The following is a 19,759-nucleotide window of genomic DNA, read 5'->3' on the forward strand; positions in this document are numbered from 1 at the left end:
GCGGCTTCATCTGTCACCAGCCCTGGACAAGAGGATGCAGGGGTTGCGTTGGGTGGAACTATGTGTGTGCCCGACTCCCTGCAGTGAGGGATTGCAGTCCTTCCAGAGAAGTGGCAGTTCCAGCAGGGGAGGAGCTCCTCAGAGGCGGGGCCCTGCGCTGGACAGCGGGTGTCAGTGCAGCTTCCCAGGCAGGCTGAGCCACCGCTTCCACTGGTATTTACTGATTTTTCTTTAAATCGATCCACTTCTTGAAAACATAGTTACCTTTCAAAAATGAATTTGTTGCTGCCATAAATTTAGAGAAAAAATTTCAGGATATGGAAAACTAATATCTCTTGCCCAAGGTATTGTAGAAAGTAACCATAAAAAATAATACAGTGAAAATAAAGCAATGAAAATGAGACAGGAAATAATACAATGGAAGTTAAAACGTACACCTGAAAGTCGTCTTCAAGGTACAAACATACCTCGCTGGAAAATTCTGTAAAGGTGACATTATTCCATGTGTTCTAGGCTACTTGGTAGAGTGGAGGGATACTTTTTTTTATTCAAAACTTGAGTTTCCTTTTAAGGACGGGCTCTGTAAGAAATGAACCTGGAATGCATATAGGAACATCTAAGCCAGCATTTTCCAAATTAAATCATGACTCATTCATAGGTGGTACAATGACTGTAGTTGTAGCATTTTTTTAAATGGAGCCACAAAAGTTGACAGAACCCATTCCAGTACGTTGCATACAGTAATGGTAAGTATTGTGCTACCATTACATGTGTATATATGAATCTATGCATGTATGTATGATATATTTTAATATCGGAGATGGGCATTTTTCTCTGTCCCTGTTAATTTTTATATGGTTTAGGGTGAGTTCTTGAGGTTCAATAATAACCTCAAGTAGTATTGCATGAGTACCAGTCATAAGTATGTCCTTGCCTTCTCCCCAAAATGGGAGGGGTAGTTATAGCAATTCTAATGTGACATTTGAAATGGCTGTACAACGTTATAGTTAAGAACATGCACTCAGAGTTGGATTGCCTGTCTTCACATCCGAGCTCTGTCACTTACCAACTCTGCGACCTTGAGCATGTGATTAAACTTCTCTGAGCCTCAGTGACCTCATCTGTAAAATAGGAGACGTTAAAAGTAGCTACCGCAGAAGGTGGGTGTGAGTAAAGAGCTAGAGCATGCCAAGGGCTTCTGTGGCTGGCACGTAATAAATGCTCCAATGTCAGCTGCTGCTACTGTAACTTCATGGGGGGATGGCATCGGTGGGAAGTTTCCTATCCCACGGAGTCTGCTGGAACGAAAACGTCCCTAAGGATTGTCGCAGGGGGAGGCTGTTTCAGTGTGGCCAGCAGATGGCGCCAGTGACGCCAGTGGCAGTATTGGGGACAAGGTTCTGTATTCAGTTTCACCGGCTTCAGCTGATTAAAAGAAGTGGCATGTTTACTCTCCGTTTGCTGCTGTCAGTAAGCTTGTCAAATAGTTGGAAAGTGGAGTCAAAGATTATTTATCCTGCTAGAAGACTATTCTTTAAAATAATACACTTTTATCTTTAGAAGATGGATGGCCTCCTTAGGAAATGCTGAAGGGGACAATTTTTCAGTGGTCAGATTCCTGACTTTTCTACTTAAAATTTAATGCCCCCATTGGTTTCCTCCTGGGACATTGAAGCCTTGTTGTGTGGGGTGCAGGGGGTTCTGAGCACCTGCTCACCCTTTAGCATCCCTGCCCTGGTTTGGGAAGGAAAGATTCGGAAAATCTCCATCCCAGATGGGCATTGGAGACAAACAGGCCATTTTACAATGAGTTTTAGTAACTTTGGGTGCTCTAGGCCTCTGCGTGACTAGTCAGAATTGAGATGTAAAACGTACACAGAAGATTTCAAACAAAAAGAAGAATGTAAATATCTCATTAACTTCTATCAATTATACGTTGAAATAATATTCTGGATGATAAAATTAATTTCACCTGATCATACTTCTGTACCTGTAGCTCCTAGAAATGCAGATCTACTGCTCGCAGTGTATTTCCCTGGGACGTTGGGGCTCCAGGCCCTCTGACTTTTTGTAGGTTTCCCCACTCATCACATCATATGTTAAAATACACCCACATCCCTCCTTAAATACACATTCTTGCTGCAAATTTTCTGAAAATTTTTGTTTCATGTGTTACTTCTGAAATTATTTGGCAGTCTTTAATTCACACTTGGCAATGATTTCTTAATGATCACCTTGAATACCAGGAAATTTCTCATACATGTTTTCTGACAAATTTTTGGAACACTAAACCGTTGATAGTATTACATTTGTAGACACAATGAAATGTTAATTTGGGGTGGTTTTTATATTTTGAAGCCAATTTCCTCTCTCTCTCTCTCTTCCCCCCCCCTCAACCCCTCTCTCCTCCCACCCCCAGACACTTTTGTAGGCCCTTGAACAAGCTGTATAGCCCCAGTCATTGCGTCCACAGTGCCCGGTGGGAAATCTCTCGGGGCTGCAGTGTTTGGGAAAGGCAGTTTCAACACAAGCGTCCTATTTCCTTGAGAGGTGCTGGGTTGATAGCCAGAGACTGCCACCGTTTCGTAGCTCTGCAGGATGTCCTGCTAAATGAGGTTACCCGGATTTCACAGATCTTGTTCAGCAGAAGGTGGGAGAAGGTGGCAAAACCATGCGGCTGCAGTTTTGAGAGTTTTTCATCACAACAGGTGTTATGTCACCAAAAGGCAAATGGAAGCAGAGTGAGTAATGTTGTAGCCTTTTGTATGTAAGTCTATTGTAAATTTTGCATTGATGTATGTTGGGAAATATTCTTTAAGGTGAGGGCCATTTCCAAAGCAAATAAGAAAAACCTGTTACACACTTGCTGAAATAATAAGTCAGCCCCTAAAAAGCAACGGGTGTGCATTCTTTTGGTTTTTTCCCCCAGGCGTGGGGCAGAGGCAGTGATGGGGAGAGGAACTGGACACAGTACTAAGAAGAAGCTGTCAATCCCCAGCATCCCATGGATCCAAATCAGCACCACCCTTCGGGTCATCATGGCCACTGGCAGTGCCGGGTCACCCCCGCACCTTCAGTTTCTCTTCCCCGTCACTGGTCAGCAGTGAAGGTCTCTCCCTCTGCTTTTGAGTCTTGAATTTAGATGTGGCCGGGAGCCCCTGGGTACAGTGTCAGCACTGCTCCAGGTGAGTTTATGGGCGTTGGTCACTCACCAGATTTCACAAGGCTGCCTGGGGACTGGGAGGGGCTGGCCGATGCTCCCTGTGACCCGGGCTTCCGGCCAGGACTCGCTGCTTGCAGTGGAGTCGGACCCCGCTTCCTCCTGACCCTGGGCGCCTCCTCGGCCACCATACCTGCCATCGTTTCCACTCCCTCACAGATCTTGCTGACTCCTGGGTTGGCCCTTAAAACAGAAGTGCAATGGAGACCGATTCTTTTCTGAGAGTGGGAGGTACCCGCTGTTCTCAGATCAGTGCGTGTCTCCTGGCGCCAGGGCCCAGGGGCGCCCCCAAGGCTCTTCAGCTCTCGGACTTCATGTGACGTGAGCCTGTTCCTTGGCCGCATCGGTGGGACTCCGCAGTGAGGGCCCTTGACCAGTGCGGAAGGCCCCGAGCGTGATTCTGCTTAACAACTCAGTCGCCTGCAGATGCAAAGAAGGTATTTGTCATGGGCTGAGCTGTGCCCCCTCATTGTATCTTGAAGTCCTAACTCCCCAGTACCTCAGAACGTGACTGGATTTGGAGAAAGGGCCCGAATCCAATATGATTGGTGTCCTTAAAAGAAGAGATTGGGATGCAGACGCCACAGAGGAAAGACCATGTGATGACACAGGGAGAAGACGGCCGTCTGCAAGCCGCCTTGCAGAGAGAGAGGCCTCGCAAAAGCCAGCCCTGCCCACGCCTTGACCTTGGGCTTCTGGCCTCCGGAACTGTGAGGAAATGAATTTTGGTGGCGCTTTGGCCCAGCACCCTGAGCTAAGTGTTCCCAGGGAGCCATGTGAATTTCAGCTGTGTGACAAGGTGTCCCCCTTGGAATAGAGCCCATGTTCATGTTGCACCTACAGGAACCTTCACACACGCTCCTGGGCTCCCAGAGCTGCCAGGCTGCCTCTGCCGGGGCAGGGTCTCCCACCAGCGCTCACTGGGAAAGACCCCTGCCAGCAGGGAGGCGCCCTCCCCCCCCCTGCAGGGACAGGCTGGCCCTTGTCCTCAGTGTTGGTTCTCGAGGACCACTCTCAGCCTGGGGATTAGCCACACACCATCCTGGGGAAGGGGCTTCTGCTGGCGGGACAGGCTTCCCAGCACCCAAAGCTAAGACACGTGTAGCCTTCCAGGTGGGGTGGGGCTGACTGTGTTTAGTCCACATTTTCACACCAGCAGCAGCCGCTCCTCTAAGGCCGACAGAGGTGGTGTCCCAAGGTGTGCACTGACACACCATCCTCAGTCCCCAAGGCGTCCCCTGCTTCCCACGCCACCCCACACGGTAAGAGGGGCTTTGCAGATGTGACCAAGGCCCTGGGCCTCGAGATGGGGAAATTATGCTGGATTACCCAGTGGCCCAGTGGAGTTGAAAGGGTCTTTAAAGTGGAAGAGGTGGGTAGAAGGGAGAGAGCGTCAGAGAGATGCTGTGGGAGAGACACGACTCTGAATGTGGAGGAGGAGGCCACGAGCTAGGGGTGCAGGCGGCTTCTAGAAGCCAGAAAAGGCAAGCAAACGGATTCCCTCCTGGAGCCGCCAGAAGGACCACCCCTGCCTACACCTTGACTTAAGCCCCGTGAGACCCGTTCTGGGCTCTGACCTCCAAAACTGTAAGAGAAGAGATGTCTGCTGCTTTAAGCCATAAAGTGTGGGCACTCTGTGACAGCAACAACGGGAGCTAATGCAAAGGGGTCCTTACCTGGGACCCAGAGATCCCATATGTAGACTTCGGGGTCCATGAAATGGAAGGGGGGAGTGTTCATCTTCAGCAACCAGAGTCAGACTGAGGCACAAAGGAGCCACAAACTTGGCCAGGGCCCCACCACCAGCAGCAGCTGTGACCCAGCCACGAGGCTGTAGCGCACCGTGTCTCTGATATCCTGACACAGCCGTCTTGCTCATCAGGCCTTCACAACTACAGACTCACTAGCTGGATCTTATTGCTCAATGCACTAGTAAGGGAGCACATGCTTGCTTTTCACTGTTGTAATAGCTGTGTTTTAGTATGATTGTTTTCCTAGGCATTTTATTAAGTGTCTAAGGCCATCCGTCTGAGGAGGGTCCTTCAGTCTCAGCAGACTGCCCAGGGCTCCGTGGCCTACACAGAGCTGTGGGCCCCTGGGAGGGGACATGACTTGAGGAGGCTGGGCCCTTTGGCTCTGGTTTGGAGAGCAGGGAAGGCATCTTGAACAAAGGGATCTGGGACTCTGCCCCAGGGCACTGGGGAGACACCAAAGCAGCACACGTGGGAGGGCTGCCAGGGTCCCTGGAAACTGATGCATGCCTGGTGAGAAAACCAAAACTGCAGGAGTTCGCATTGACCAAGCTCCCATTCGGTAAGAGGATGAGCTCAGCACCCTGTGTATGATCTCACTTCAGCCTCACCGAAGCCCTAGGAGGAAGTCACTGTCGTTATGCCCGTTTTACAGATGAGAAAACTGAGGCCCAGAGAGGTGTTGGCTAGCAAGCACGTGATGCGTGCAGGACACAAGTGTGGCCTGCCCTCTGCCCGAAAAGAACGGGGAGGGACTTCACTACCTGACGGTGATGATCAGAGAGGAGCCCAGGGGTCAGGTTACTCTTGGAAGCGGAAACAGCAGAGCTCAATCCATGCCCGGCTGGCGTGCAAAAGTCTCTCGCGCTTCCTCTTTTGGTTCGCCGTGTCGGTTGTTTTATTTCAAGGCTCCTCGGGCCTCCGCCGGTTTGGGTGGAGGTGGGTGCAGGTGGCCTGCACGGCCCCAGCTGCAGCCCAGGTCTGGGATGCAGAGGGGGCTGCCCAGGCTTGACTCCACAGGAACACTGCGTCGCGTGCATCTCGGTTAAGATAAACAGGCTCTGGGGATCCCTCCACGTTCCCAGACTCAGTCTTCTGGAATGCGTTCATTCACGCATTTGTTCCTTCACTCAGCACATCTTTACTGAGTGCTTTCCATTTGCGAGGCCCTGGGTACACGTCAGTGAACAAAGCAGCCAGCAGCCCGTCCTCCTGGAGCTGGCCTCTCGTGGGGAGGCGGTCCGCACAGAAACAAACAGATGTATAAAGCAGGGTCGGGCAGGGACACGAGCTTTTGAGGGGTGCTGGAGGAGAGGCCTGGATGGAGTCCGAGTCCCAGGCCCTGAGAGCATCCAGTCAGCGACAGCAGATCCAAACACCAGGTCAGCTGCCTTCCAAGACGGGCTGGAAACTGAGAACCTGCGTCGTTCCTGGGGCTGCGGCCAGATGCCGCCTCTGAGATGCAGGTGGGGATGGACGGTGGGGTCTCAGCCTGGCTACTCGCTGAGTGAAAGGTCCAGACTCAGGAGACTGCCAGGAGGGGGGGCAGGGAAGGTGGGCGCGGGTTCCATTCCCAGTGGGGGTTGGGAGGGAAGGATGGGACCGGACATAAACTGGGGATGTTTTAAGTGAAAGGATCCTTAGTTGAACCCCCACTTTTCCCAGCTGAGCAGCTGAAGCCCAGAGAGGTACAGGGGTGCTTCCCAGTCCCCGGGGAGTCCCAGGACCATCACGTGGCTCTGAAGCCCGTTCCAAACCATGAGTTTGACAGCCGTGATTCCACCCGCTCAGGGCTGTGGCTTCCTCTCCCCTCCGGCCGTGCTAGTCTTCTGGGGCTGCTGCAGCATCTGACCATGAACTGGAAGACTTAAGACAACAGAAATTTACTCGCTCACAGCTCTGGAGGCCAGAAGGCCGAAGTCAAGGTGTCGGCAGGGCCGACCTCCCCGAGAAGGCACTAAGAGGGAAGACTGTCCCCTGTATGCCTTTCGGTGCTGTGGGTTCCGGGGCCGCCAGCAATCATGGCACTCCTCGGCTTGAAGGCGCATCTCTCCAACCTCTGTCTCTGTTGTCACAAGGCCTCCTCTTGCATGTCTGTGTCTTCACGTGGCCTTCTGATAAGGACAAAAGTCATTGGATTAGGCCCCATACTGCTCCAATATGACCTCATCTTAAATGGATGGTAGTACAAAAATCCTATTTCCAAATAAGGTCATATTCACGGGTACCAGAGACTTGAATATATTCTTGGGGGACACAATCCAACCCGTGGCAAATGCCCACATCCAGGCACAGTCTCAGAGTAGGGTCCTGAGTCCAGGCTCCCCTCATGGAGACAGTGACAAAGCCTGTAAACCATCTCCTGAGTGAGCTGTGTCAGGCGAGGGTAGGCAGTGGGCAGGGGGACAGGGCTTTATCCACTTGCCACATTCAGAGCTGTGAGCCTGGGAAAGTGTCCTCAGGGGAGGAGAGGCAGCACGTGTGCTGGGCAGCAGCGGACAGACCCACACCCCGAGCAGCCTGGCCTAAATCGTCACTCCTGTGTCTTTCCATTTGGCTTCCCAACCCCCCTTCCCTTCTGCTGGTGATGCAGGGATCTAAGGGGACAGAGGATGAATGAGTCAATGATTCAAACCTGGCTGTCCTCTTCTTGAGACACTGATGTTCCCCCGTCCCCTTCCTGGCTGGGCCCGAGTGCAAGGTGCATGCAGTGAGCCCACCCACCCGGGGGTGACCAATGTCCCGCCCGTGTCCTGCTCTGTCCCCTTGTGATGAAGGGCTTGGAACTTTAGAGAGAGGAGCATCGGCCCAAAGGCCCAAAGCGTTGGGACCAAGATCAACCTCTGGGCTGACCTCCCAACCCACCATGTGATGGACACCAAAGGAAGCAGGGACAAATGACCCCTGTCCAGCCATGCTGGCCCCTTCAGTAGAAATTATCAAACTGCATCTGCTTCATTTGGGAACGCTTTCAGTTGTCATCATGGAAAACCCAACTACAGTGGCTTAATCATGTTGGGATCTATTCTTCTTACCCAACAAGGAGCCTGGTTGTTGGCCTTGGTTTAGCCCAAGTTTTCTCAGTTTCAGCACTGCTGACATTTTGGGCTGGATAATTCTTTGTTGTGGGTGCTGTCCTGTGCAGTACAGAATATTTAGCAGCTTCCCTGGCCCCCACATTCTAGATGCCAGTAGCGTTCCTCCCTCAAGTTGTGACCACCAAAAATGTCTCCAGACATTTGCCAAATGTCCCCTGGGTTTAGCGGTATCAGGACTGGTGTCTGTGAGTCGCTTGCACTTTGCCTCAAGGTCGTAAGTCAGCTGCCACAGCTCTGAACATCCCAACCACGTTCAGAGCGGAAATAACAATAAGGGGCTGGTACCAGATACCATTGTTTCTTTGAGCAGAAGGCTGGAAGCCAAACAGATTTCTACTTGGTTCTCACTTCACTCGACCTCTCTGAGGTCTCACCTGCCCAGCCCTCAAAGCAGGGAGACAAGGCCTTCTCTAAAGGCTGTGGGAGGAAAAATGGGATCATGGATTGGCCATTTACTGCTCTGGGTGGCCTTGGGGGAGTCACCCTGAGCTTCAGTTCCCTCCCTCTTAAAACTGGGCTAATAGTACCTACCTGAGAAAAAAAGGTGTTTTGAGGTTAAATCACCTAATTACATGTGCCACCCAGTTCAGGGCTGGGCTCAAAACAGGAACTAAAACAACTGACCTTTATTATTATCAGTGGTGTGGGAGGATTAGCCACTAAAAGTGCCCGGCACTCAAAGGTTATTCCGTTAGTGATGGTGGCTGGATCTCCTGCCTCTAAGCTTTTGCATTGTTACCTGTGCTGTCCCCTATGCGCCAATGGCTCTGGCTCTCACCACTTGCTCTCACCAATTCCCAGAGGCCTTACCTGACTGTAAAGAACACCTGTCACTTTTCTTTGCTCCCATCTCAGGACCCTCCTGGAAAAATTTTCTCCCATCTCAGGACCCGCCTGGAAAAATTTAAATGTAAATATAATATTCATTCATTCATTTTCTCTCCATTCCTCCTAGAATGTAAGCTCGTGTGTGTGTGCGCGTGTGTGTGTGGGTGTGTGTGTATTGGGGGTGGGGTACGTCATTAGTTTCCTACTTGCAGTCTTCCCGGGGTCTAGAACCCTGGCCTGGCACCTAATGGATCATTAATAAGGATGTGTTGGGTGAATAGCTAATTCTCAGGCAGAAGTTGGTGACACGTGGGCACGTGGGGCCACCCGACGGGCGGAGAGATTGGTGACGCAGAAACTTAAGGGCCGGAGAATGAACACGTGAAAGAACCGTAGCGGGCGCATCCGCCTTTTAAGAGACTGACGCCCCCTGCCCTCTTCCGGGCCGGGCGGGAGCGCGAGATGCACTCAACGAGCCTGCCCATCCCGGGGCGTTTCCCTTTTCTGACCCCGTGTCCCCGTCCCGGGCGCCAACCGCCAGGCTCGAGACCCTTCGGACCCCGCAGCGCCAGCACGTGCTCTGCAAACGCCCGCCGGCCGGCGCGCAGCCGCACTCCCCGCAGCGCCCCTCCCTGCGCGGCCGCTCCGCCGGGAGGGGCGAGGTGGGCGGGGCGGGGCGGGGCCGGTCCGGGCGGCTCTGGGACTTGTAGGCCTGGAGTCTCGCCGCCCGCGCCCCGCCTGCCCCCGCCCCTAGAAGTCCTGTCTGTCACGGAAAGGGAAACTGAGGCCCGCTGATGGGACCCAGTGTGCCCAAGATGGAGCGGCCGCACGGTGACCGCCTTCCCTGGCCCAAAAAGTGGAGGTCACACTTTCGCAAAGTTTTCCAAGGGCGCGCTGAGTGTCCCTTGTCTGGTCGAGAGCTCTCCTCGGCTTCTTCCTTCCATCGTGCATTCACTCAACAAACATTTCCCGGGGGCCCTCTGCTTGCCAGGCCGCACAGCTTGAGCAAACCATCCAAGGGCCCACCTCGCAGGGGAGAGAGACCTTAAACCCATGAATAGGTAACGAGGGCTTGGGGAGGTGAAAGTACACTGAAGGAAAAGAAAAGCAGAATAAAGGGCGAGCGATGAGGTCCAGCCCCGAGGCAGGAGTGGGCCTGGGGAGTTGGAGGAAACTGGGAGCGACAAGACCAGGGAGAAATGAGGGGAGACTGAAAAGTGTGTCCCCGGAGTACTCGGGGTTCCATTCCCAGCGTGAGGGGGCTGGGGCGGGGGTTTGGGGGGAAGGAAGGTTCAGACCAATGGTTGCCGGGTGGCGCGCGGGGTCAGGGCGTCCAGGGGCTTGAGGCACAGCTGGTCTGGGCCTGGAATCAAACGCAGCCTGACAGAGAAGGTGCCTGATAAACACCTGAAAGACTAGTGAACGCTTCGCCTGCCTCCCTGTACCCCTCAGTCCGCCAGGAGCTGGGGTCACCAGGAGCGACCCCACTCAGAGCAGTGGTAACTTAAAAAAAAAATGCACAACCTAAAAGTTAAGAATTATGTTTTACTTGGCGGACTTTCTGCGGACTCGAACCCTTGAAGCAGCTCTCAGGGACTGCTCCAAAGAGGTCAGGGAGGAGCCAGGATATAGAGGAGTTTTTGCAACAAAAACCAAAACGTGGGAACATCAAAAGATCACTGTTAGTTAAAGAAAAACCAGACATCTCAAGTTAGCGAATTTAGCGCTTTTCTACGTATGCGAAGATGCAAGAGTCTGGGCTCATTGAAATCATTCCTTTGATGTGCACCTTAACCATCTAGGGCCAGTATCCTGTTTTGTTCCACCCCGAATCCCCTCAGGGTACACAGTTGGGGGTGGCTGCAGTGGCTGATGGCTGCAACATCTTTTGTTTACTGACATGGCAGGTGACATTTTTCGCCCACAGCAGAGTCCCGACTGCACAGGACATCACAATGCTGGTGCCTGGACATGTGGAGGGTTTGAGATCCTCAGGGCCTGGCTCTGCACGGCCGTGTGACCCACTGGTTGGGGGGGGTGCTGGTGCCAGGGCCTCGGGTTCAGTGCTCTTGTCAGACATGAAATTCCTAATAACTTTGGACAAGATGCCCTGACAATTCTGTAGCGGGTCCTGCTACAGAGACCCAGGGGTGGGCCTGTTTCTAGGGCTGGGGAAGGGAACAGGGCCACCCTCTGCTTGTTTTCCCCCAAGGATGGCCCATAGAGATGGAGGGATCCTTGGCACAGGGATGGACTTTTGAGGAGGCCAGAACTACTTCCCCTGTCCAGTCACCTTCTCAGAGGGGCCTCCGGGACCACTCTGGCCACTCCTGGATGGCAGCACCCTGATTTATTTCTTAATGGATAGTACATTGTATATTTACCTGTTTGTCTTGTTCATAGAAGCTCTGTGGGGTAGAGTGTGTTGCGTGCATTTCTGCATCCCCCACGCCCTGATAAATATTCGTCGAACGAATTATATTTACATATAAAAACAAAGGCTGTTTCACCTTTAATATGCGTTCCTGTACCGTAAGCTGCGCTGGGGAAACGATTCAGACTCACTAAACATGGTCTGAATCGTTTACATCTCATTCGCTAGACGGTGCGCTCCTCGAGAGCAGGGGCCAGGAACCCAGTGAGCACGTATTGGTGCCCCCAAAACACCCGGATGCGCTCCCTACCCTTGTGCTCGCCCTGCCCCTGGGCTTCAGCAGGGCACGTGGGGCGTGGCGTGGCGGGGCCGGACTACGCCTCCCGGCGGCCCCCGCGCGCCCGGGCGGGGATGAGGGGGCGGGGCAGGACGCCAGGGGCGTGGCCTGGGCGGCCGGGGGCGGGGCCGACTACAAAGCCCGGGTGGGCAACGGGGCGCAGAGTTCCCGCAGCGCCGGCACGAACGCGACGCAGCGCAGTGCCGCGCGTAGAGCGGGAGCGACCCGCGAGTGGACGGGCCCGGCGGCTGGGCCGGCGCCCCTGCTGCCCCGCTCGCTCCCCGCCGCCCCCAATGAGCGCAGCCTCACGCGGCCCGGGTCCGTAGACGGCGGGGCGCCCCCCATGCTGCTGCAGCCCGCGCCGTGCGCCCCGAGCGCGGGCTTCCCGCGGCCCCCGGCCGCCCTCGGCGCCATGCACGGCTCGCAGAAGGACACCACGTTCACCAAGATCTTCGTGGGCGGCCTGCCCTACCACACCACCGACGCCTCGCTCAGGAAGTACTTCGAGGGCTTCGGGGACATCGAGGAGGCAGTGGTCATCACCGACCGCCAGACGGGGAAGTCCCGCGGCTACGGCTTCGTAAGTGGCCCCGCGGCCGGGCGCTCCCCGCCCCGCACTTATCGCGGCCGGGCCGCTGAGTCAGCCGGCGGGCGCACGCCAGCCCCGGGCGCCTCCCGCCGGCTCGGCACCTGCTGCCCCCTCTCGGGCTCCAGCCGGTCCTGCCCCCGCCCCCCAGGCCCCGTCTCCCTGCCCCCTCCCCACGCCCGGTTTAAAGGGAGAGCCGCTGTGTTCAGTTAGGTCTCCGAAGTTTGTGGAGAGGTTCTCGGCACTTCCTGGAGCAAAAAGCGAACGAGGAGCCGGGCTTCAGCCCCGGGCGCTCAGGAGCTCTGAAGCAACCCCATTTTATTTTCCAGCAGCTCCCTCAGACACCCCAAACAACCTAAGTAAAAATGGGCCTGAAGACACCTCTTCTACTTCCTTTCTAACTAGGGTGTTCCTAAACCCCTCCCACGAGGAGGTTTGTCGTCCCCACTGGCCGGGACCCCTGCCTCCCTTCAGGGTGGCCGTGTCTTCCCTGGTGGTTGTTTCCGTCCTTGAGGGCAGTGTTTCCTAGCACTTGAACTCGGGGGAGGAGCCGGGGCCCAGGGGCAGCTTTGGGAGGGCCCCAGGCTGGGGTCAGAGGGGACTGGGCTGGACGCCTTGGGTAATGGGCACCCGGGGCGGGGGGAAACGCGGGCCCCGTGCCAGGGCTCTAGAGCCCTCTCTCCGTTCCCCCCGCCGGCAAGGGAAGCCCCTGATGCGTCTGTGCTCCTCCAGGTGACCATGGCTGACCGGGCGGCGGCTGAGAGGGCTTGCAAAGACCCTAACCCCAACATCGACGGCCGCAAGGCCAACGTGAACCTGGCCTATCTGGGCGCCAAGCCGCGGAGCCTTCAGACGGGTGAGAGCCCTGTTCTCCTTCCCTGGCATTTCTGGTTGCTATATTCAGCGTTGGTATCTGTCGGGTGAAAAGGCAGCCGCCCGCCCCCCCGCTCCCCCCCCCTCCAGGGGTGGCAGTCGGCTGTCATGTGCTCCCAGAGAGCCATCTCAGAGTAGTCATCTCCCAGCTTGGAAGCTGAACCCCTTCCTCTGGCTGTGTGTGCCGGTGGGACAGGGCGAGGAGGGCGCGTCACCCGGTTGTCAGCTGTCCTCACCGGAGGGAGGAAGTTGGCCCTGGGGCTGGAGGTTGGGAGGACCGACACCCAGAGGCTGCCGCCTCTCGGGTCCCTCGGCCTCCTTCGGCTGGGAGTTTCGGGGTTCATGTGGAGGTGGCCTGGGAGGGGAAAGGAAGCTGATTAACGCGTTGGGTTAGAGGTGGGTGATTGTGAGGTGCTTTCCTGTGTCAGGCCGGGCCCCTAACTGGTCCCTCGTTTTAGGCTTTGCCATCGGCGTGCAGCAGCTGCACCCCACCTTGATCCAGCGGACTTACGGGTGAGTGGACAGGGCTGGCTGGGATGGGGGCGGTAAACAGGCCTTGGAAGCCAGGCCGGGGGCTGTGGGCTTCCCGGGTCTTCTAGTGCAGGCGCCCATCGGTCGGAGGGAGCCTCTTACCCTGGGACCGCCGACCCCACGGTGGTCGGTTGCGCTGTCTGCAGCCACCTTTCTGCGTCTGAGAACCGATCTTTGCTCCAGCCTTTCAGAAGCGTGATTGTGTTTTGGGAGTGGGAGGTAGACAAGCTGGGAGAAGGGGGAGAAGGCAGGTTGCGTTTCTCTGTCCCCCAGAAAAGGCCGCACCACAGAGACATGGGAGCATGAGCTCTGGAGCCTGTGGCCTGGGTTCAGATCCCGGTTTCTCCTCGCTGGGTGCGTGACCTCCGCTCACGCAGCCACCAGTGCCTCAGTTTCCTCACCTGTGATATGGGATGGTGACAGCACCTCTGAGTTCTGTGGGTGGAGGCCTGGCATGGGCCCCATGCAGGTTAGGTAAGTATGCTGGAAGGGTTTGCCGACTAGGAAGCAGGCCAGGCTCTTTGAGGGTGCCCCTCTGACCTGCTCCAGTGCCCGACAGATGGCGGCAGCAGGTCACTGCCAACCGGTCCAATGTTTGCGAAGCTGCAACAGGTGAGCCCGGATCAGGGCCAGATGTCCCCACCCGAGTGGGCCCGGCCTGTGGACGTTTCGTCTGATGTGCTTTAGAGCAGTGTGTCCCAGCCTCCTCCATCCGAAAAGGGCCTTCGTCGTTGTCTTTCTTTGTTTTTTTTTTTTAAACGTCTAATAAGGTCTAGCAGGTGCTTGGGAAAGGAAAGAAACTTTAGGGGCACAAAGGAGCCTGCCATGCCCTGTGATTGATGCCGGCTGTGTGCCCCAGTGCAGGGAGTGTGCTGATGGGGATGGGGGTTTGTTCTGGGGGGGCAGATATAGAACAGGCAGCCCCTTTTAGAATGTTAGAACTTCTTAAGCTATCAGAGACTGAATCCCAGACCTTGCGTTTTGTGCTGAAAGTTGCAAGTGTGTATGTGTGTGTGTGTGAGCGAGCGTGTGTGTGAGCGTGTGTGTACCTGCCCCAGAGACTTGGTTTAAGGGGCCACCTGGCTCACTGGGGCAGCGTGAACCGGGCACTGGAGCAGGTTGGGAGTTGGGCTTGGGTGGACTGGGCAGGTCAACCATGATTCGGGGCTGCTTACCCTGACAGGCAGCCTCTGTGGCAGCACAGTGGCCCCCACGTGAACTGGAGGAAGTGTGTGAGCCCAGGTCGCGGTCTGTTCTCCTGAGAGGAAGCCTGGAGGGCGGCAGGGAACAGGGGGTTCTGGTTTCCTTCTCGCCCTGGGATCTGCTTCACCTGTGTCTGCAGCCATCTTGGAAGGCGTTTGGGGACACCCCTGTCTTCCTGCCATCACCCAGGTTCTTCCTGTTTGGGTTCAGGCCATACGAGGAGGGTGTTCCTCACTTTCCACAGCCCTGGCTCTGTTCCCCAGGGCAGGGGCTGGGCCAGGGGCTGGCACGGAGATCCGGGCGTGAGCCCCGAGCATGTGCGGCTCTTTCCTGCTTGAGATGCGACCGTAGCTTCCCGCCCGAGCCTGGGCTCCCTTTTGATCTGTCACAACTGCCTCTGGGACTTGGTGAGCATCAGCACTGGGCCCCTGGAGCCTGCAGACCTGGGTTCAAACGCTGACCTTGTCACTTACCAGTTGGTCCATCTTGGCAAGAGATGTTCTCTTCTGAGCCTTCACTTTCCTCATCCGGAAAATGGGAATAATAACCACCTGAGGCAGTGCTGGCACGTGGGGCCAGGGGCTCCATGCCTGTCTGCCTTCTCTCCTGCCCTCGCGGCAGCTCTCTAAGGTTGGGACCGATATTACTCTTGCTTCTTAGGTGGGGAAACTGTGGCAAAGAAAGGTTAAGAAGGTTAACAACCTGTCCAGGGTGGCTGAAGTGACAGGATTTGAACCCACGCGGGCTGGCTCTGGAACGCGCGCTCTCAACCGCTGCTCTCTGGGGCGGGTGGGTGGGAAGGGTGCTCCGACCGTTTCCCTCGCGGTCCTCAGAGCACCACCCACGGCAGGGTGGTCAGGCATCGGTCACCAATTTTACTGCCATGTGCTCCCGACTGCAGGCGACAGCGTTTTGTAAGTGAATCTGCTGGCTGGCCATTTAATACCTGTGACGACGAAGAGGCTGCTGGCCCTATTTGTGGGTTACCAGGGGGGTGGAGACCCAAACAGGGACAAGGATCAGAGGGACAGTCCAGCTCTGCATTTCCAGCGGCCGGTGGACCGCAGCCTCTCAGAGCTGTGCCGCCTCCCGCCAGGCCTCGCTGAGACCCCAGGGGGCAGGAAGGGTGCCGGGCCGGGCTTTTGGGGTCAGCTGTCTCCTCCCAGCGCCCGCCCGCCTGGCTGGAGAGTTGGGCCGTCAGCGTCCCTTTTGATTTTGCAAACAACGGGCCTGGGCTCGGCCGGGCCTGACTCAGCGGTCGGTGGTGGTGGCTCTGGGTTGGCAGCAAGGCCTGGGCAGCCCAGCGTTTGCAAGCCCGTTAACCCTCTCCTGCCCCGCGGAACTTTCCCCGACTTTCTGGCCCCGATCGTGTGCCTGGGACAGCTCTAAAGATTCCACAGCTTGCTTCTGGGCAAGGCCGCTGCGGAATCCTCATCTGGCTGGGTCGTAAATGTCAGCATGGAAAGAGTTGCCAAAGAACTTCTACACTCGCTGCTTTTTGCTTGGATTCCCTGCCCGCAGTTTTTCTTTTCTTCAAGAACGGGATTTTTCAGGACCTGACGCGACCGGGACACTTCCGTCATGTTACCTACGTGGGGCCGAGGGTTAGAGTTAGGGTTAGGGTTTGGAGAAGGCTTCTTTGGCAGGTGGCAGGTGGCTCGATCCCGGCGGGGGGGACTGCGGCCATAGACCCCCCAGCCGACCGGCCCTTTGCTGATGGGGTGGGACAGTCAGCAGACTGCAGGCACAGGTCCAGGCAGAGTGTTGGGTCTGGCTTGGACGGGGCCTCCCAGTGTCAGGGCTGTCTGTCCAGGCCTGGGCCTGAGGCTTGTAGGAGCTGAGGTTTGTCCCAGGCCTGGCTGCACTGGGAGCCTCTCCTTGGGTTATTTCTGAAGGGCCAACTGCTTCTCCGGGCTCAGCTCCCCACCCCAGCTTCTTAAGGGTGCCTTGTTGTGGGCTCCACAGCCATCCACCGCAAGCCGCCCCCCTCGGTGCTGGGTTGGGGCCAGTCTCTAGGTCCCAGATGGCAGAACAGGGTCCCGGGGCTGCTGAGTGTCAGGCAGGCCTCGTGCTGGAGCAAGGCCCCGGGCTCAAGGCCAGGCCCAGCCCCTTCTCTCTGGGCTCATCTCCCCGTCTGCGGGGTAGGGACTGTGTCGGTGCCACCTCCCAGGGCCCACTGGGGATGGGACCCTCTCCCGGGCACGTGCACACGCTGTTCTTCCTAGAGTTTCAGGGCCCCTACACCCTCTGTGTGAAGGGCCCCAGTGCCCAGATGGAGACCTGCTGCCCTTACTGTGACCAGGCTGTGGGTGTGTGCCTGCCCAGGGGGTCTGAGCAGAGTGTCTGGGTCCCCAGGGCGGGAGAGGGGCCAGAGAGTGACAGGAAGATGTCACGGAGCACAGTGGGCTGGGCAGAAGGCCGAGAGCTGTTCCCAGAATCCTTCATTCTTTGTTGAGCGCCTGCTGGATACTTTGAATAAAAAAGGTGTGGTTGGTTCTCAATCTCGCTTTCTGGCGGGGAAGCCAGACCATTAGACATCCACGTGGGCACCCGAGGGCCGAGGTGGTGACGGGGACAGCTGGACAGGGCAGCTGGCCGGCGGAGGGCCTCGTGGCCTGGGACAGGCCTGTGTCGAGATTGTAACGGTGGGTGGGTGACTGTGCGTGCGATACAGAATCATGGACTTACACCCGAGGACACCCCTGAGCTGGTGGAATCCGAGCCAGGCCCGGAGCCGAGCTCAGAGCGACGGTCCGGCGTGCGCCTCCTGGGTTTGGTAGCATGTTGGGTTATGAGACGTCACCTCTGGGGACCCCACGGGAGGGCCCTTGGGGCCTCTCTCTGCTGTGTTTGTGCTTTCCGGAGAGTCTCTCGTGATTTCATGATACGAAGTAAATAAAGCCGGGGGGAGTCGCAGCGCCTGAACAGGGGGCCTGCGCCTTGGAGGTGTGGCAGGAAGTGAGGTCAGAGCCGGAGGGTATGGGGGCAGAGAGGAAGCTGGTGCCCTCCCGGGTGGTATCACGTGGCTTGTTTTTACTTTCAGGGTGTCTGGGGTGGCCCTGCCCCTCCCCAGCCCGTCGCTTCCTGTTTGGCACTCGCTGGAGCGAGGAGTGGGCCGGCGCGTGGCCCTCCCTGGCGGGCGGCCCGCGCACACCTGTTGTTTGTCCCCGTCTGCTGTAACAGACACTGGCTTCAGGGGCGGTTCTCGGGCTTCTGTCCAAGGATGAGCTCTTCGCCGGCCCCAGTGGCCCTGGCAGGAGGGGCCCCCGTACCGAGGCCTCGTCAGGAAGCCTCTGGTCGAAGGGAGAGGCCTGACCACTCGCAGGCTGATGTGGGCGTCTCACTTGGCCTCACGGGTGTGTCCCAGAGCAGGGACCCGGGTGGGGGGCGCCCAAGTGGGCGGGGCCGCCCCTTCTCACTGCAGCGGGAGGAGGCTGTGTAAGGAGCCTGGAAGCCCCGCGACTTGTCCGTGTGACCCTTTGTTCTCACGACGAGTTTTCGTCCTTGAGCCTCAGTTTCCCCATCTGCCATGTGGACGTGATGCGTGCCCTGCAGCGTGCTGACGGGGGGCGGGGTGCATCTGGATCATTCTCCTGACCCCTCCCACGTGGCTGAAAGGAGGAAGCTGTGCTTTCGTTCAGCCAGTTTGTGGCAGGTTGGGGACTTCGTGGAGATGGAGGGAGCCCTGGCCCTGCTCGTGATTACGGAGCTTCCTTTGGCAGAGCGGTGGCGGCTCGGGTGGCGACAGGCGCTCTGCGGGGAGAGGGGCAGCTGGGCAGGGGAGGCTGGTGTGAGTGGTGGGAGATTGGCGGGGTCAGAGGCCCAGCAGGGTGGCCTCAGCTCACGTCGGGCCTCGGTGGCCCAGGGGAGCATTTGGATTTGCCTGAGTGCTGGGGGGCCGCTGTGGGCCCTGAGCAGATGAGGGCCAGGTCACTTGTGTCTTATAGCGTCTCTTCAGCTGCTGGGTAGGCCTGAACCACCGAGGCCAGGGTCGGGGCGCCACTAGGGGACCTCGCAGTGATCCAGTCCACGTGCGAGGCCGTGGTGGCCGCCCGGGAGTCAGGAGCTGTGGGGTTCTGAGCACATTTAAAGAACGTGTGAAAGAAAGTCTGAGAAGATTCCAGAACTTTGGGCCTGAGCTAATGGTGGGTCAGTTGGCCTTGGCAGTGAGGGGAGGCTGCAGTTTGGGGGGAAGAGCGGGCGTCTGGGTTTGGACAGGTTCCGGTGGAGATGCCGGGCCAGGGTCTGGCACTGCCCCGTGGGAGATGTGTTTTACCTGCTTTGTGGTCCGACGGCCCCAGGGAACCTGGATGTCCCCCCTACGGAGAGCCCTGGGAGGCCCCTCCCCGGCCCGAGGATCCCGAGTTGTGCCCCAGCGGCCGCCGGCTTCTCCAACCCCTCAGGCTGAACCTCCAGAGAGCAGAGAAAGTGAAATGGGCTCATTTGCCTTTTTTCTTTCTATTTTTGGGGATAGCTGTGCATTCACCAAATGAGTGCTTGGGGCTGCAGCTGATCCCTTTCCGCTGACAGTTTTGCTCTGAGTATGTGGGTGGCGTGCCCGTCTGTCTCCCGGGCGCCGGCTCCCTCGGCCCCCTCACCTGCCCCAGCGTCCCCGGACGCTCCTGCGCAGACCCCAAGACCTCTGCCTTCAGGGCTCCAGGGGAGGCTCTGTTGGACTCTGTAGCACCCTCAGTTTACCCATGGGGAAACGTGGCCAGAGAGGGCCGATAGACTTGGACAGGCGCGGCCAGGACCCAGGCTCGGTCCTCGCCCGCCGCCCTGGTCTCCATCGGCCGAGGCAGCTGGCTGGCTCCTGGCTGTGTGCCGCTTGCCCTGGGTGCGTGGGTCTGGGCAGAGATCTCGGCCATCACCCTTTCAGCAGGGGGTGCTCAGCCTGAGCGTGTACCCCCCCAGGATGGTCTGGCCTTCTTTTTTTTTTTTTTGTGGCGGTATGCGGG

General features: G+C 57.1%; 1 protein-coding gene across 3 annotated transcripts in view; it reads left to right on the forward strand.

Moving 5' to 3' along the window:
* Positions 1-11,782: 11,782 nt before the first annotated feature.
* The window catches only part of RBM38 (RNA binding motif protein 38), a 36,629-nt gene continuing 28,652 nt past the window's right edge, over positions 11,783-19,759 (forward strand). For 2 of the 3 annotated variants that reach the window (XM_060285042.1, XM_060285041.1), the window contains exons 1-3: positions 11,783-12,188; positions 12,927-13,050; positions 13,526-13,580. In XM_060285042.1, the coding sequence (XP_060141025.1) occupies positions 11,952-12,188; positions 12,927-13,050; positions 13,526-13,580 (416 nt within the window). In that variant the 5' untranslated portion in view covers positions 11,783-11,951. The remainder of the gene's footprint in view (positions 12,189-12,926; positions 13,051-13,525; positions 13,581-19,759) is intronic. The other variant, XM_060285043.1, reaches the window with a different exon arrangement.

The sequence above is a fragment of the Globicephala melas genome, chromosome 15 (assembly GCF_963455315.2).
Source record: "Globicephala melas chromosome 15, mGloMel1.2, whole genome shotgun sequence".
Classification (NCBI taxonomy): Eukaryota; Metazoa; Chordata; class Mammalia; order Artiodactyla; family Delphinidae; genus Globicephala; species Globicephala melas.